The following is an 18,221-nucleotide window of genomic DNA, read 5'->3' as shown; positions in this document are numbered from 1 at the left end:
TCGGCCGTTAGTAGTGACGCATTAACGCTGGGAGGACGATGAAACATTCGAATAGTGTGGCGAGTTTTCTTTTTTTTGTTCATATGTCACTACGGCAATAGTTATTTCAGGTTTCGAATATTGCTCTCGCTGATCTTTTTACAATAAAGGAGTATTCACTTGAAAATAGCCGAAATCAGTTGGTTAAAATGGCTCTAAGCACTATATGTCTTAACATCTGAGGTCATCAGTCCCCTAGACGTAGAACCTACCTAAGGACATCCACACACACCCATGCCCGAGGCAGGATTCGAACCTGAGACCGTAGCAGCAGCGCGGTTCCGGACTGAAGCACCTAGAACCACTCGACCACAGCGGCCAGTGAAATCAGTTAACAGTAACGTAAATAACCTTGGTTATTTGACAAACAAGTTGGAGAACGGAATTGTCTTGAATAAATTATTGGCTGTGGCACCTGAATTGAATAAACTTATTTTTATGAAGGAAAAACAATAACTGTTAAAAAAGTTTTTCCATCAGAAATACACTGAACCTTGCAGCTATTAGGAGGGAGAGCGTTAACGTACATTACAAAACTCAGCAGCTATCAAAGTTCAGCACACCTAACTGAAGTAGTTAACAAATTTATGCCTTGAGATCCATGAGTCTGAGTCATTATGCCTGTCTGCTTCTAACAGTCACTGCGATAAATTCGCTGTTTTCGTTTATACAGGCTTTTTTGGTAGGCCCTATATCACTTATGTTACGCCGTTCTCCTCGTTACTCACTTGCCGGGCTGGTATAGGACAGCAGTTCTCGAAAAATTAAACTTCTGACTAACAATATAACAATATTATAAGTAGGCTGTTTAGGTTTTTATGTTGGTAACGCCACGTAGCGCTCTGTATGAAAAACACTGACAGTGCTGTGTACAGTCTGAAGCTGGTTGGACTCATTTTTGGAATATTCGCTTGTGTAGTGTTGGGCAATTGGATGTGAACAGCGCGTAGCTTTGTGCAGTTGGAGGTGAGCCGCCAGCAGTGGTGGATGTGCACAGAGAGAGATACCAGAGTTCTGAGAGCACGATATATATATATATATATATATATATATATATATATATATATATATATATATATATATATATATACCTGTACAGCATCCCTGTGATACCTGCAGTGAACATCGCAGCACCATGCATATCTACGATATCGTAAGCTGAAATATATATATTACGACTTTTGAACGCTGTTAAGGTAAATACATTTTTTGTTCTCCATCAAAATCTTTCATTTGCTAACTTCTCCTATCAGTAGTTAGTGCCTTCAGTAGTTAGAACATTTTATTTAGCTGGCAGTATTGACGTTCGCTGTATTGTAGTAGTTCGAGTAACGAAGATTTTTGTGAGGTAAGTGATTCATGAAAGGTATACGTTATTGTTAGTCAGGGCCATTCTTTTGTAGGGATTACAGAAAGTCAGACTGCGTTGCGCTAAAAATATTGTATGTCAGTTTAGTGATGATCAGAATAAGTAAAGAGAGAACTGTCTGAGTACGTTGAGTTTTACTCACCTGTCTTTGTATCAAATAACGTAGAAATTTACGAGCACAGTAATTTATAATTTTTCTAAGGGGACGTTTCAATATTGGAGAAAATTTCCAGTATGACCGTGGACAGCATTGCACTCAACCGTCCTAGGCAACACCTCATTTCCTGCACTTAGCTCCAAAGTGCACATAACGAGCACCTGTACAGCATCCCTGTGATACCTGCACTGAACTTAGCAGCACCATGCATATCCAGGGTATCGTAAGCTGAAATATGGAACGATATTTCACAAAGCTTCCTTTATATTGTAAATAAATGTGTTAGACAAATCAGTGACTGATGTATTCATTGCTTTAAGCAGTGTTGGAAGAATTTACAGAATATAGTGAAATAGGAGAAACGAAAAACAAACTAAAAGTTTGTATTAAATTTTTTTTTTTATTTACAACCATTTTAAAGCAGAAGTTGACATTCAGCCCAGGAGAGCAGCCTTAGCCTGGAGATGGGCGGCGGCGGCAAGAGCACCGGGGGCAGCATAGGCCAGAGGGGCGGGGGCGGCGTAAGCGCGGGCGGCGTAGGCGAGGGCGGCGCCGTTGATGACGGCGTCGCGGGCCTGCGTCTGGGCGACGGCGGTCAGGTGGGCGGCCCTGGTGGCGGCGACGGCAGGGGTGTCCAGCAGGTAGCCGTCGGAGCGCACGGCGACGGGGGCGGGGCCGTAGGCGGCGTAGCCGGCGTGCACGGGGGCGGCCACCACAGCGGGGGCGGCGTACGCGGCGGGGGCGACGACTGCGGCGGGGGCGGCGCCCAGGTAGCCGGGCTTAGCCACGGCGACGGCCAGGATGGCGCTCAGGACGATCTGAAATTCAGAAAATGATGTAAAATGATGATATGTTTTCATGTCAGTCTCATACCATTGAATATCTACTGTCAATTGAAGCAGTAAGTGTTTAGACGGCATGAGTTCTCCGTACCAGGGTGTTCATGGCTGGGATAGTTGCTGCTGCTGCTGCTGCTACTGCTGCTGCTGAAATGTGCCTCTGTTGTGGTCCAGATGGGTTTATATACACCGGTTGTCCAGCAAACGGCCTCGTGCAGTGGCCTTGCTAGAGGTACTGCATTGGGCGTTGTCTCGTTGCTGCCGATTTGTCCCGCCTGCTGTGCTAACTTACCTCAAACTGATTTTTTCAACAGAGATATCACGAGTTGTCTCCTCATTAAAATCTGTGAATTACTTCAAACTTGCCACCTATATCTCGTTCAGTTTTCGAGCTTCACAAGCTGTCTAACATCAAGGCCCACAAGTAGTTCTTATGCTTACCAATCTGTAGTATAGTTATAGTTACTTCAATTATAAACACTAATGTTAATGCATGGCAACATATTATCACCTGAAACTAGATGAACTGGAATGTTCAAAAATTACTCTGAGCAATATGGGACTTAACTTCTGAGGTCATCAGTCCCCTAGAACTTAGAACTACTTTAACCTAAGTAACCTGCCCGAGGGAGGATTCGAACTTGCGACCGTAGCGGTCGCGCGGTTCCAGATTGTAGCGCCTAGAACCGCTCGGCCACCACAGCCGGCAGCTGGAATGTAATAGGTAAAAATATGAGAGTTTTATATTAAGGAGAACTTCTCTGTTGAAAATAGCTAGATGATGCTACGATAGTTCATTAATTAATTAAGAAACTTTGCTGTTGGTGATTTGTAAGGGCTCCGATGCCAAGTTTAGCTGGGGAAAGGTTTTTCCACAAAAAGACAACACGAACTGTACAGTTCCTGTTTCTTTTGTGTCAAAGTACATACACAGCTTGTATACTTCAACGTGTCGTTAGTAGGGATTGAAAGTAATTTTGAAAGTAAGCCGTATGTGGTTCGATGCCGTTGTAGATGCCGGAGGAATAACATTTTAACTTCAATGGAGGGCATTTGTGTTTCCGAAGAAGACTATGGATTACACTCAAAAATGGTTCAAATGGCTCTGAGCACTATGGGACTTAACTTCTGAGGTCATCAGTCCCCTAGAACTTAGAACTACTTAAACCTAACTAACCTAAGGACATCACACACATCCATGCCGGAGGCAGGTTTTGGAACCTGCGACCGTAGCGGTCGCGCGGTTCCAGACTGTAGCGTCTAGAACCGCTCGGCCACTTCGGCCGGCGATTACACTCATTGTTGTGTCTTGTCAATAGCTGTTTGAATCAAAGGAATTTTAGCCGGCCGGTGTGGCCGTGCGGTTAAAGGCGCTTCAGTCTGGAACCGCGTGACCGCTACGGTCGCAGGTTCGAATCCTGCCTCGGGCATGGATGTGTGTGATGTCCTTAGGTTAGTTCGGTTTAATTAGTTCTAAGTTCTAGGCTACTGATGACCTCAGAAGTTAAGTCGCATAGTGCTCAGAACCATTTGAACCATTTTTGAATCAAAGAGTGAAATTATGCTCCTGCTGTCACCTACGGAAATTTTGTAAGAGGTCCTCCTAGAGTGAAATTTCACGACAGCTGCAAATATCTGATAAGTACCCTGAAAATCCGCTTAGTCGTGGTTCGGAAAGCAAAATACGTTGTCTATGCTTTGTGAATTACGATTTATAAATCGTGTTTGAATCCAGTAAGATGCTCAGTCTGTAATTAAGACCTATCACTATTTTTATGAACAGTAGTGGCTGGTAGAAATTTGATGGCAATCACCTTAAGTCTTATTTTATTGCGCCGCTCCCAGATCTTGGTGTATTAACTTTCTCTAGTACTTGTATTACACCGTGATATATTTCCTGGACTCCTGCGCAGTGTTGACAGTTACATTCAGATTGTGTGAAATGTTTATTCGATGAAGTGGAAACTGAGCCGTTACTACGGCAACATTTTGGTTGCTGCGTGTTCAGCAGGGAGAGGGACAGGTAGTCACTTTGGCAGTGCAGCGATGCCTGGATTAGGAACGACCGTGTTCTCGTGACCGGCAGAGGGGACCGTCTTCAGCGATCGAGTACTGCACCTCTGTGGATACATCAGGAGTGTGTTCCAGGTTACAAGTGTTTACCCCACTCGATCCCTCCTGGATATCATGGTCGATTGGACTGTTTGAGGATAATGAGAACAGCAGGACTAAGAAAGAATGGATACTATTGTCCTCATCACATTGGTTTTCAATTAAAGGTATTGTCTGGTATGTTGGTATGATGAAAGAAGTTAAGTCTTGTGTAACTTGTGGTGATTGGTTCCGACGGGAGCTAGCTGTTCCTGTCAACAAGTGTCGAGACTGAGACCTCTTAGCTTGTAACACATTTCCTCTTAGTTATTACCAGCTGGTATTTATCAGAGGTAAGTTGTACACGGGCACCGAACTAAAACTGGTCCGGAAACATTTCATGCACCTTAACATGAAATACTTTTCTGGGTCAGCTTTATTTTCGTCGCCATTTATTACTTCGTTAAATTTTTTATACTGTTTAGTATACTTTGAGTGCTGTTTTGAAGTTTTAGCTCATCCTTAGGATATGTTAAGTTCTACGATTCTGCTTGAATTTGAATGTTTTCCAAACGTTCCAAACAATTTTCTGGTTCATGTCAAAGGCGGGCAAGGGTTGTGCCTGGAGAGAACTACCTGTAGCCTTTTCTGGAGAGAAGGAAAGCGACAATTAGTGACACGAAGTTAGTAGTAGTGTGAAATTCCTGTATGCATCATTTGACCCACGAAAAGGGTCTGAGTAATATCAGCAGACCATTGTGCAGATCTGCAAGCATCCCAATGAAATAAGACTTGAAGTGATTGCCATCAAATTTCAAACAATCACTACGGTTCTCAAAAATAGCACAAGAGTTAAACGTTACGTCAGAGACTGAGGCACACAGTGAGTCCAAATGGCAGATACCTCACAGAAAAATAGATAACCTACTTTTCATTCTGAGACATGAGGAAGCGAATTTTTCAGTGCGCTTATCATGTTTGTGTAACTGTCACGACACTCTAAAAAGTGTCAATTGTAGAGTCTGTGACCTACTCCTATATCTTTGTGACGCAGGCGTAGAATTTCACAGACTACACTCCTTCCTTGAGAGAACTGTAGAAGAGACCCAACATTCAACGTCCTCCACCCTCTCCTCAGTAAACGTATTACGAACACGATTAGAATTTTTAAAGTTTTGAAAGACTGGTAACACTAATGATACATGTATCCAATTGAGTCTGTCCAATGAAAGAAAATTCAAGTTACAACAAACACTTTGTGATGCTTTTTAAATTTTGTTAATAATTTTTTTTTACATTTTCAAATTAGAAAATACGATGCTAGCACCACCACTGCACTGATGATTTATGTCGGTCCAACATGAGCTTAACTTTCATAATATTCTCTTTGTGGCTTCGATAGCGACGGCGAGTTTAACGTATTTAAGTTGCAGTATTGTAGCGGCTAGTTGCCGTGCATAGCATTCATTTGGTCAAGCTAGTTTCATCGCTGTGATATTATCGGTAAAATTACTAACAGATGTCAGTGAACATCTTCTTGTTTTCGATTAGAGATAGTGAAATATGTATTGGAATCATTTATGAAAAAAAATGCGTCATTCACTGCTAGTCGCTTTACATGCATCCACCAAACACGCCACTTCTATTCGTGCTTGGGATCATCAGTGGTCTAAAATATAAATGAAACTTGGAATAAAATGGTAGCACCGGCTGCACTTTTATTTGATCGGTGGTTCTGTGTTCTCTCATGACGCCTACATCTACCACTGGATAATGAACTCGGGGGCCGAAACTGGTTGTGGTTTTCAAAATGCAAAGTAGTGCTATTGGTGCTGGCATTTGATTCAAAATCAGTACTGCAGTTGTGGATCTGTCTCACCATACTCCATATGTTGGACAGAAAAATAAAAGAAAATTATTTCATTATACATATTCTGACAGGAAATATGTTGCAGCTAATTTTAATTACTTAACTATTTACATGTATGTGGTTGTATTTTCTTTGTCTTTTTAGTTTTTATGTCCTTGTCATGTGTACATGTGCTCATCTACATGTACTAGTCCACAAAGCACAGGTTGATAATTGTGTTACAATGCCTTCCATAACGCTTGAGAACTGAATAAATAAAAAATACTTAGAGGTATTTGACGGTATTACTTTCGCTCTAACTCAAGGAAAAATTTTGTAGTAAAAATTTGCACATTTTCGTGTAAATGTTTTCAGCTGAATGACCTTACATGTTCTTGGTAATTTCGTTGTATTATAAATAAGGAATGTATGTTTCCCGTATTAGTTTTATCGTTGTGAATATTTTGTGAATAATACTATCTAGATCGCTTAATAAATTTTTTTATTTACTTATAAATAAATTTTTAAAAGAAATTAAAAGATGTAGGTGGTTTTATCCACCAAAAGTAAAAAATTCGTTGCATTACGGAAATATTATAGGAAATAAGAAGACTCCTCCTCTTGCTTCCACAACCACCTGGTTCAAAGTATCACGCTCTCTCGAATCTTTTCCAGAACCTCAATCGCTGTCAAAAGATACCGCAGTTTCCTATGACACACTGATAAAACGTAGTAGCATACGGAACGACAGCTACGAAGTTTAGTCTTTTTGATATCCCATATATAAAATTACGCAGTTTTACGGAACTACCAACTTACAAGACTGGCCGTTTCTTAATATGCATCGTAACAGTAGGCAAACTTCGTTTCCATCTCGAAGAATAAAAATAAATTACTTTGGCGTTTGGTGCTTCTTATGGAATGAAGCACAGTGTTAAAAACACCAATGCCAAGTTTACTTTTGCCTAACATAAAGAATTTAGGCCGGCCGCGGTGGTCTAGTGGTTCTAGGCGCGCAGTCCGGAACCACGGGACTGCTACGGTCGCAGGTTCGAATCCTGCCTCGGGCATGGATGTGTGTGATGTCTTTAGGTTAGTTAGGTTTAAGTAATTCTAAGTTCTAGGGGACTGATGACCACAGAAGTTAAGTCCCATAGTGCTCAGAGCCATTTGAACCATTTGAAAGAATTTAGGTAGTCCGACGTAACTGGTCAAATTTCATGCCTGGAGCTTACCTCACAGCGGAATCAATTTACTGGAGCCTTATAGTCTCATTCTATCTTTTTCTTATACTCAAGAGACCAGAAAATTTCGTTTCCATTCGTTGTATACATTTGTTACAGCACGCAGTTTTCACAGAATTTTCATGACAAGTAGATCTTACAGAAATTATATCTCTGAGCTAGATCAGGACATAGATTAATGCTGGATAGCGTACCGTTTACTGCCCTCAGAGTACAATCTACATATGACTGTCTACCTGTCTCAGACTTCAAAATTCTTCCTTTGTTGTTCTTAATCTACTATATTATATATAGACTTTACCTATTTAGTCCAAGAAACGTACAACTGTTAGTGAAAGTAACAGAGACGTTAAGTATTTCCTTAGTATGAAAAATAGGCGATCATCACTAAAATGTTTTACAACGAGTGATCTATATCCACAAATAAAATATCTCCTTCGCCATCCAGAGTGTAATTACGTATCCAAATTGCTTACGTAGCAATGATAGGGGAATTTACATATTATAACAACAAATAGTATCCAGAGCTGAAGGAATCAACACCAACGTATGCAACATGTTAAGTCGTTACCATGCAGTTAGAAAGTGATTCTGGCCCCAACGTTTTGCGTGTTGCTGCTCCGTTCATGTTTAGAGGTCAGCGATCATCGATCGACGGTGCGGTACCGCTCTGAAGATACTCATGGTAGTTCTAGGGTAAACGTCGTGGGTGGAGCATACAGGGCGTTTCCGTATGAGCATGCAAAAGTTTAAGAGGTCATAGAGGATGGTCCATTGAACAATCTGAATTAGGGAATGTGGGGTTGGAGAAGCCAGCTTAAGGAGATAATAGGAATAAAATTACATTACTGTGTACTTTTGTAATTACGTGAGTTACAGTAAATACCACCATTGATACAATGAATGTACCATTTGTAGTGTATCTTCAAAGTATGTTGAAACTCAGGGTCATCAACGGCAATTCAAGCATGACATCGGCGAACAGGATTGTGGTCCACTCTGACCAAATTCCGTGGTGTGTTCCGAATCGCATCGTAGCAGCTACAATTCTGGCATCTAATTCCGTCTCCGTATCCGCTGAGGTCTCACACACAACTGAACTTAGATATCCTCATAGGACATAATAAAAGGGATTCAGGCCAGGTGACCTCGCAGTACACGGAATTCGACCTCCACTTCCACTTAAGCGGCCAGGAAACACAGCATTGAGATGCTGGCGGACATCCACACTGAAGTTAGCTGCTGCACCGTCATGTTGTATCGGCATCCTCTCACGAACACACAGGGGTACGGTTTCCAATAACTTACACTACTGGCCATTAAAATTGCTACACCACGAAGATGACGTGCTACAGACGCGACATTTAACCGACAGGAAGACGATGCTGTGATATACAAATGATTAGCTGTTCAGAGCATTCACACAAGGTCGGCGCCGGTGGCGACACCTACAACGTGCTGACGTGAGGAAAGTTTCCAGCCGATTTCTCATACACATACAGCAGTTGACCGGCGTTGCCTGATGAAACGTTGTTGTGATGCCTCGTGTAAGGAGGAGAAGTGCGTACCGTCACGTTTCCGACTTCGATAAACGTCGGATTCTAGCCTATCGCGATTGCGGTTTGTAGTATCGCGACATGCTGCTCGCGTTGGTCGAGATCCAATGACCGTTAGCAGAATATCGGATCGGTGGGTTCAGGAGGGTTATACGGAACGCCGTGCTGGATCCCAAAGGCCTCGTATCACTAGCTGTCGAGATGACAGGCATCTTATCCGCATGGCTGTAACGGATCGTGCAGCCACGTCTCGATCCCTGAGTCAACAGGTGGGGACGTTTCCAAGGCAACAACCCTCTGCACGAACAGTTCGACGATGTTTGCAGCAGCATGGACTATCAGCTCGGAGACCATGGCTGGGGTTACCCTTGACGCTGCTTCACAGACAGGAGCGCCTGCGATGGCGTACTCAACGACGTACCTGGGTGGACGAATAGCAAAACGTCATTTTTTCGGATGAATCCAGGTTCTGTTTACAGCATCATGATGGTCGCATCCGTGTTTGGCGACATCGCGGTGAACGCATATTGGAAGCGTGTATTCGTCATCGCCATACTGGCGTATCACCTGGCGTGATGGTATGACGTGCCATTGATTACACGTCCCGGTCACCTCTTATTCGCATTTCCGGCACTCTCAACAGTGGACGCTACATTTCCGATGTGTTAAGACTCGTGGCTCTACCCTTCATTCGATCCCTGTCAAACCCTACATTTCAGCAAGGTAATGCACGACCACGTGTTGCAGGTCATGTACGGGCCTTTATTGGTACAGAAAATGTTCGACTGCTGCCCTGAGCAGCACCTTCTCCTGATCTCTCACCAATTGAAAACGTCTGGTCAATGGTGGCCGAGCAACTGGCTCGTCACAATACGCCAGTCACTGCTCTTGATGAACTGTGGTATCGTGTTGAAGCTGCAGCTGCATGGGCAGCTGTAACTGTACACACCATCTAAGCTCTGTTTGACTGAATGCCCAGGCGTATCAAGGCCGTTATTACGGCCGGAGGTGGTTGTTCTGGATACTGATTTCTCAGGATCTATGCACCCTAATTACGTGAAAATGTAATCACATGTCAGATCTTCTATTATATATTTGTCCAGTGAATACCCGTTTATCAACTGCATTTCTCAAGTACAAGTGGCCATTCAGAACGCCTGATAGAAGCCATGGCACGATGAGATCGTCGCCTACAATGCCAGCACAGATATTCGCTGCAAAACGTACTTGATGGTGTGACTGCGTTACACCTTAAGGGTTTACCTCATCTCACATGTGGCTATTTTTGCTGTCCAAAATACCATCAGATTCAAATGAGGCGTCTTCAATAAAAAGCATGATTTTGAGGAAATCTGGTTGATCGAACCATTGTTAGAGCAACGACTGATACAACGCTACCCTGGGTGCAAAGTCAGTCACAAGCATTGCATGCCCTCGTTGTAGATGATATGGGTGTAATTGTTGCTCGTGGAGTACTCGCCACACGTTAGTACGTGCAGAGCCCATTTCACATGCAATACAACGAGAGTTATAGTGGGGTCCACTACAACCGGTTCCAGCATCTACTCTTCAAAATCTGGTGTGTGAGTGGTCCCCATGTTACCAGGTCCCTCGTTTCTTCTTTCCAATGAACCAGTCTCCTGCATTCGTCAATCGACACTCGTCATGACAGATGATGCCTGTTAGGAAACCGTTCCCTATACGGCCTTTGAGCACCCAGAGCATTGCACCGTACTTCCCAATACACAAGGTCTATGTCAGTGAGTTCTGCTAAACTGTAACGGTACTGCTCCGTTGTATTATACGATACGTCTCTGAATAGCACTGAGTGATGAATGGCATGTTCTCGCTGGCTCTGAACACTATGAGACATCAGGGATCATCAGTCATCTAGAACTTAGAACTACTTAAACCCAACTAACCTAGGGATATCACACACTTCCATGCCCCAGACAGGATTCTAACCTGCGACATAGCGGTCGCGCGGTGCCAGACTGAAGCGCCGAGAACCGCTAGGCCACAGCGGCCGGCATGGCATGTTCTGCCATGGGACAGTGTAAATGCGATACAACAGAGCTAGCTTATGGACATGTAAAGTAAACAACACTCGCATCATGACTTCCTGATAATCGGGGTCGTCCGCCCAGTTTCCTTGCAGGAAACAAGGACTGTGCATGTAAATAAATAATACGCTACAAGTAAACTTGTACGCACGTCAGTTGTAAATAAGCTGGAAAACCGTAATGCTATTCAAAGGGGTATACAAATTTACTTTCATATCTCCTTTAGCTGGCTTTTCCGACCCCAGGAACCCTACTTCAAATTGTTCGGTGGAGCATTCCCTGTGTCCTGTTACATTTTTGCACGCCCTTACGGAACACGCTGTATAACTGCTATCACAAGCAGACGCCTCTGAATCGCAACAGAGTGAGTCCGGACAGGCCGACAGCGCCGGCCGCGGTGGTCTTGCGGTTCTAGGCGCGCAGTCCGGAACCGCGCGACTGCTACAGTCGCAGGTTCGAGTCCTGCCTCGGGCATGGATGTGTGTGATGTCCTTAGGTTAGTTAGGTTTAAGTAGTTCTAAGTTCTAGGGGACTGATAACCACAGCTGTTAAGTCCCATAGTGCTCAGAGCCATTTGAACCATTTGAACCAGGCCGACAGCAGACTGAAATTCCCGACGTCATGTCCTCGTAGTGAGCACGGCGGATGCAGCCGGCCCGCCACAGCAATAATCTGCGCGGTGGGTACCGCTAACGGCTTCCCTCGACCCTGGACGACGCAGAATCGGCTGTCTGTGCCGCGGTTGCCTGCCCACCGGTCTGGAGACCTTGCTCGGTCCCGGAACGCGGACCAGATGACGTATTCAGGAACTCCACATCACTGCCCACTTCCATGTCAGTAGCAGTTGCTGTCCTTATCTCCACATAACGCTACAGGAACATTCTCCCCGGTGCATTCCTTTCACACCTCAGACACATATGACAGTAACGTATAGAGAGGAGAGTTTCCTGCGTTTTTCCAGGGTTATTCAAGCCGAATATTGTGACGGTTCGTTCATCAGGGACAAAGATTTCTTCTCCATTCTGGTCCGGAGACTGTATAGCTTCACCGTCATCGAGATATACTGAAGCGCCAAAGAATGTAGTACAGGCATGAGTATTCAGATACAGAGATTTGTAAACAGGCAGAATATGGAGCTACGATGGGCAGCGTCTGTACAAGGTGGTCCATTGACCGTGACCGGACCAAATATCTCGCGAAATAAGCGTCAAACGAAAAAACTACAAAGAACGAAACTTGTCTAGCTTGAAGGGGGAAGCCTACACGAATATGTAATAAAATATGGGGATTCTTACTTTAAAACCTCTGTTGATATCCGTTTGACCTATGGCAGCGCCATCTAGCGGTCCAACCATAGTGCCATCTGGTTTCCCCCTTCAAGCTAGACGAGATTCGTTCTTTGCAGTTTTTTATGCTTATTTGGTGAGATATTTGGCCTGGTCACTATCAATGGACCACCCTGTATAAGACAACAAATGCAGGACGCAGTTATTATGTCGGTTACTGCTGCTTCAGATGCAGATTATCAACATTTAACTAGTTTGTACGTGGTCTTATAGTCAGCGCACGAGCGATGGGACACAGCAAATGGTCCAAATGCCTCTGAGCACTATGGGACTTAACATCTGTGGTCATCAGTCCCCTAGAACTTAGAACGACTTAAACCTAACTAACCTAAGGACATCACACACATCCATGCCCGACGCAGGATTCGAACCTGCGACCGTAGCAGTCGCGCGGTTCCGGACTGAGCGCCTAGAACCGCTAGACCACCACGGCCGGCGGGACACAGCATCTCCCAGGTAGCGATGAAGTGGGGATTTTCCCGTACGGCCATTTCACGGGTGTACTGTGAACATCAGGATTCCGATAAATGTCAAATCTCCAAGATCGCAACGGCCGGAAATAGATCCTGCAAGAATGGGTTCAACGACGACTGAAGAGAATCGTTCAACGTTACGAAAGTGCATCCCTTTCGCAAATTGGTGCTGATTTCAATTCTTGGCCATCAACAACTGTCAGCGTGCGAACCATTCAACGAAACATCATCGATATGGGCTTTCGGAGCCGAACGCCCTCTCGTGTACCCTTGATGACTGCACGACACAAAGCTTTACGCCTCGCCTTGGCCCGTCAACACCGACGTAGGACTGTTGATGAACGGAAAGGTGTTGCTTGGTCGGACGAAACTCGTTTCAAATTGTATCGAGTGGATGGATGTGTACAGGTACGGAGACAACCTCATGAATCCACGGACCCAGCATGTCAGCAGAGGACTGTTCAAGCTATTAGAGGCTCTGTAATGGTGTGAGGCCTGTGCAGTTGGAGTGATATGGGACCCCTGATACAGCTAGATACGACTCTGACAGGTGACATGTATGTAAGCATCCTGTCTCATCATCTGCATCGATTCATGTCCGTTGTGCATTCCGACAGACTTGAGGAATTCCAGCAGGACAATGCGACACTCCACATGTCCAGAATTCCTACAAAGTTGCACCAGGAACATTCGTATGAATTTAAGCACTTCTGCTGACCACCAAACTTCCCAGACATGAACATTATTGAAGATGTCTGGGGTGTCTTGCAAAGCACTGTTCAGAAGAGATCTCCACTCCCTTGTACTCTTACGGATTTATGGACAGCCCTGCAGGATTTATGTTGTCAGTTCCATCCAGCACTACTTCGGACATTAGCCGAGTCCATGCCACGTCTTGTTACGTCAGTTCTGCGTGCTCGAGTGAGCCCTACACTATAGTAGGCAGGTGTACAAGTTTCTTTGGATCTTCAGTGTATTAATGGTGCACACTTCTCTCTTTCTTCCCTGTATGGACACTATCATTTAGCTAACGTTGCAAATAATGGCCTGACTGCCTCATATGTCTGATCTTCATTGAACATATGCAGGGTGTTTCATAATTTCTATTGTTGACGTGTACAGTTTGTAGACGGAACACAGAATTACTAGTTTGTTTTTATATGAAACCCATGTCCAATAATGTACTGTTTGGATGTCAATGATCACTTTCAAATGTTCCACTTCATGGTATAGTACGTAATGACAGAATTCCATAACGCATACATCGAAAATGTTTTCGAAATCGCCTGAGCCCCTCACCTACGAATTTCGTCAAATAGCGGTTGCGACAGGCTAGGAGGATTGACTGTGGCGCCCCACGGACGTACGAGGGTTTTTTTTTGAAGGTGCACATAGAACCAATGGTTGACTTGTACAAAGAAAAGTGAGATCACCACGTTGAACAGTTCCTGTAAAGCATACACGATAGAGCTCGCTGTCTCCGCTGTGAGCATACAGAGAAGCGTGCAATTTAAAAGTGATCCAGAATTCAAACCTATTTAATATGCAAGCGGGACATCTCCGGACATGCGTTTCTTACTAAAATTGTATTCATTAAGCCCCATCTACAACCCTTAGAAGCACGTAACGGAAATTGTGAAGCATTCTGTATAAGCAGCAGGTGAGCTTTCACACTTCCATGATGAGATGTCTGCCCTTCTGATACTTTCTGCCTTATCACTTGCGATGTACGAAGATTTGTTGAGAAAAGTACGGAACTCACATTGAAAGTACTTATTGCTTACCCAATATTTCCAGTGTAAAGTCAACTCTCAGAATGAGTTCAAATTTGTGGGCACACAGCACGAAATAAGATACATCAGGGGACATAATATCTTAAAATTCTGGTAATCACAAGGAAAACAGAGTGTAAAATGTACACATACAAAACAAATAATCAGTAGCGATTAGTCATACGATGTAACTCGGGAGTGAAATGCAAATATTAGTCCACGGGGAAAATTTCACTATCAACTGAAAATAAGTAAATCGATTCTCATTTTCGAATGTCAGTGTCCGATTTCGTATTCACTAGAATCATTCTTACGAAAGGAACAAAGCCTAATAATTACACCATCACCGTTAAGACCTGGTGTGGCTTGAGTTCAGAGAAATAGTATCGGCAGCAATTGAGAGATTTATACCAAATAAATTAACAAACGACGGAGCTGATCCTCCTTGGTACACAAAACGGCTTACAACACTATTGCAGAAACAACAAAAAATACACCCAAATTTAAACAGACGCAAAATCCCCAAGATTGGCGATCTCTTACAGAAGCTCGAAATTTAGTTCGGACTTCAATGCGAGATGCTCATAACAGTTTCCACAACCAAACTTTGTATCGAAAACCTGGCAGAAAATCCAAAGACATTCTGGTCGTATGTGAAGCATGTTAGCGGCAAGAAACACCCAATACATTATCTGCGCGATAACAATGGAGATACTACCGTAGACAATGCTGCCAGACTAGGGTTACTAAACACAGCCTTCCGAAATGCCTTGACAAAAGAAGACGAAGTATATATTCCAGAATTGGAATCTAGAACAGCTGCCAACATGAGTAACGTAGTAGTAAATATCCTCGGAGTAGTGAAGCAACTTCCTCTGGTCCAGACTATATACCAATTAGGTTCCTTTCGGAGTATACTGATGCATTGGCTCCATACTTAACAATCATATACAACTGTTCGCTCGACGAAAGATTCGCACCCAAAGACTGGAAAGTTGCACAGGTCACACCAGTATTCAAGAAAGGTAGTAGGAGTAATCCACTAAACTACAGGCCCATATCGTTAACGTAGATATGCAGCAGGATTTTGGAACATATATTTTGTTCGAGCATTATGAATTGCTTCGAAGAAAACGATCTATTGACACACAGTCAACATGGGCTTATAAAACATCGTTCCTGTGAAACACAACTAGACCTTTTTAATCACATGAAGTGTTGAGAGCTATTGAAAAGGGATTTCAGATCGATTCCGATTTTATGGATTTCCGGAAGGCATTTGACGCTCTTCCAACACAAGCGGCTCGTAGTGAAATTGCGTGCTTATGGAACATCGTCTCAGTTATGTCACTGGATCTGTGATTTCCTGTCAGAGAGGTCACAGTTCTTAGTAATTAACGGAAAGTCATCAAGTAAAAGAGAAGTGATATCTGGCGTTCCGCAAGGTAGTGTTATAGACCCTTTGCTGTTCATTATCTACATAAACGATTTGGGAGACAACCTGAAAAGGCGTTGTTTGCAGATGACGCTGTCGTTTATAGACTAATAAAGTCATGAGAAGACCAAAACAAACTGCAAAACGATTTAGATAAGATATCTAAAGGTTACGAAAATTTGATGTATGGGACAAACTGCTTATTGGCTTCTGTCTCGGGTTCTTCGACCGACGTTCATCTAATGATTTTTCTGACGTTTCGCCAGCACGAGTGGCTGGCATTGTCAAAGCTTCACCCTCCATTGCCGGTGGTGAACTGGAGGCGAGCTCGCCGCCGCAGCCTATATGTACCTGGCGCGCCAACGTCCGAGGGCTTCTCCGCGGTCATTTCCGGTGCGGTTCTCTTCTTGCTACCTGCGACGGTCGTTCGCTGCAGTACGGGAAGCCAGGATCCGTTTACCTTAAGGCTTTCCTCTTTCTTGTTGAAACTGTTCGCGTGTTTTTGTATTTTTACAGCTTCTCTGAACAAGCGCGTGTGATAGTGCTTCTCTACAGCTAGAACTTCCGTGTCGGCGAATTTTATTACGTGGTCGGTCCCATTCAGTGCGTGCTCTGCCACGGCCGATTTTTCCACCTGCCCCAACCTGCAATGTCGCTTGTGCTCTTTGATCCTGGTGTTAATTGATCGTCCAGTCATTCCGACATAAACTTTTCCGCATGTGCATGGTATACGGTATATTCCCGACATTGCAAGTGGGTCTCTTTTCTCCTTCGCCGATCTAAGACACTCTTTGATCTTCCTTGTCGGTTTGAAAATCGTCTTTACGCCATGTTTCCGCAATGTACGGCCGATTCTGTCCGTCACTCTGGGAATATATGGCAGAAAGGCCGTACCCGACATTTCTTTTTCTGGTTCCTTACTTCGCCGAGTTTTGGGCTCTGTTACACTTCTAATGTAATTTGTGGAGTACCCATTGCTCCTCAGAACAGTTTCCAGGTGTTGCATTTCTCGTTTGAGGTGTTGCGGCTCACATATTCGTCCTGCTCTCGTTACGAGCGTACTAATCATGCCTCTTTTGTGGCTCGGGTGGTGGTTTGACAGTTTGTGCAGGTATCGGTCCGTGTGTGTCGGTTTTCGATACACGCTGTGACCCAGGTTTTCGCCTTCCCTTGTGATGTGCTGGTCACAATAGGCTGCGGCCGCGAGCTCGCCTCCAGTTCACCACCGGCAATGGAGGATGAAGCTTTGACAGTGCCAGCCACTCGTGCTGGCGAAACGTCGGAAAAATCATTAGATGAACGTCGGCCGAAGAACCCGAGACAGAAGCCAATAGGCAGTTTGTCAACAAGTGGCCACGAAAGCCTTAACAATTTTGTATTGATGTATGGGACTTGGCCTCTTTCAGTAGGAAATAATATTGGTCACTTGCTTGGTTCGCAATATGGTAGTGACAATGCCACATAAGCGTTACGTGGAAATTCAAAAGCTCTATTTTTCGTATGTAAGCAATTGCAGCACCGATAGCACTGTGTGAAAATTACGGTAGATTCCCAACTTCCACTGGGTTCGCAGGTGATTCACCAATAATTCTCATCTTAATATTCTTAAGAAAGACCTGGAACTCCTCTGTCGACCGTGTAAATACACAGAAATTACTTTTCAGAGTGTCTTAAGGGACGTCGACGAAGTAGCGCTATTAGCCCTAAAACAGCAATGGTTACTACTGATTACATTTTACTTGCCCAGAGTCTACCCAGTAATTGTAGTTAGGAGGGACTCATGGTCGATCGTTAAACAAAGTCTATTTGTTCCATGGGAATATATCCAGTCATAAGGAAGTTAGCTTTCTCTACTCCATATTATGTAGTCACGTAGATAGTTTATTTTTGTCTTAGGTATTTTCTTGGGAAGTGCTATAGAATTGTCAAATATTTCCCAACATGAACAAACGTTTATTTTTTCATTTATTGACGCGTTTCTCTTCCAT

At 43.9% G+C, this 18,221-nt stretch overlaps 1 protein-coding gene across 1 annotated transcript in view; it reads right to left on the bottom strand.

The window, feature by feature from the left end:
* Positions 1-1,952: 1,952 nt before the first annotated feature.
* LOC126176114 (cuticle protein 38-like) overlaps positions 1,953-18,221 on the bottom strand; it is a 37,711-nt gene continuing 21,442 nt past the window's right edge. The window contains exons 3-4 of the mRNA XM_049923251.1: positions 2,499-2,564; positions 1,953-2,383 (exon numbers count right to left, since the gene is read on the bottom strand). Coding sequence (XP_049779208.1) covers positions 2,000-2,383; positions 2,499-2,564 — 450 coding nt within the window. The 3' untranslated portion in view covers positions 1,953-1,999. The remainder of the gene's footprint in view (positions 2,384-2,498; positions 2,565-18,221) is intronic.

The sequence above is a fragment of the Schistocerca cancellata genome, chromosome 3 (assembly GCF_023864275.1).
Source record: "Schistocerca cancellata isolate TAMUIC-IGC-003103 chromosome 3, iqSchCanc2.1, whole genome shotgun sequence".
NCBI classification, from domain to species: Eukaryota; Metazoa; Arthropoda; class Insecta; order Orthoptera; family Acrididae; genus Schistocerca; species Schistocerca cancellata.
The sequence above is the reverse complement of the archived record's forward strand: the minus strand, read 5'-3'. Positions and strand labels throughout refer to the sequence as shown.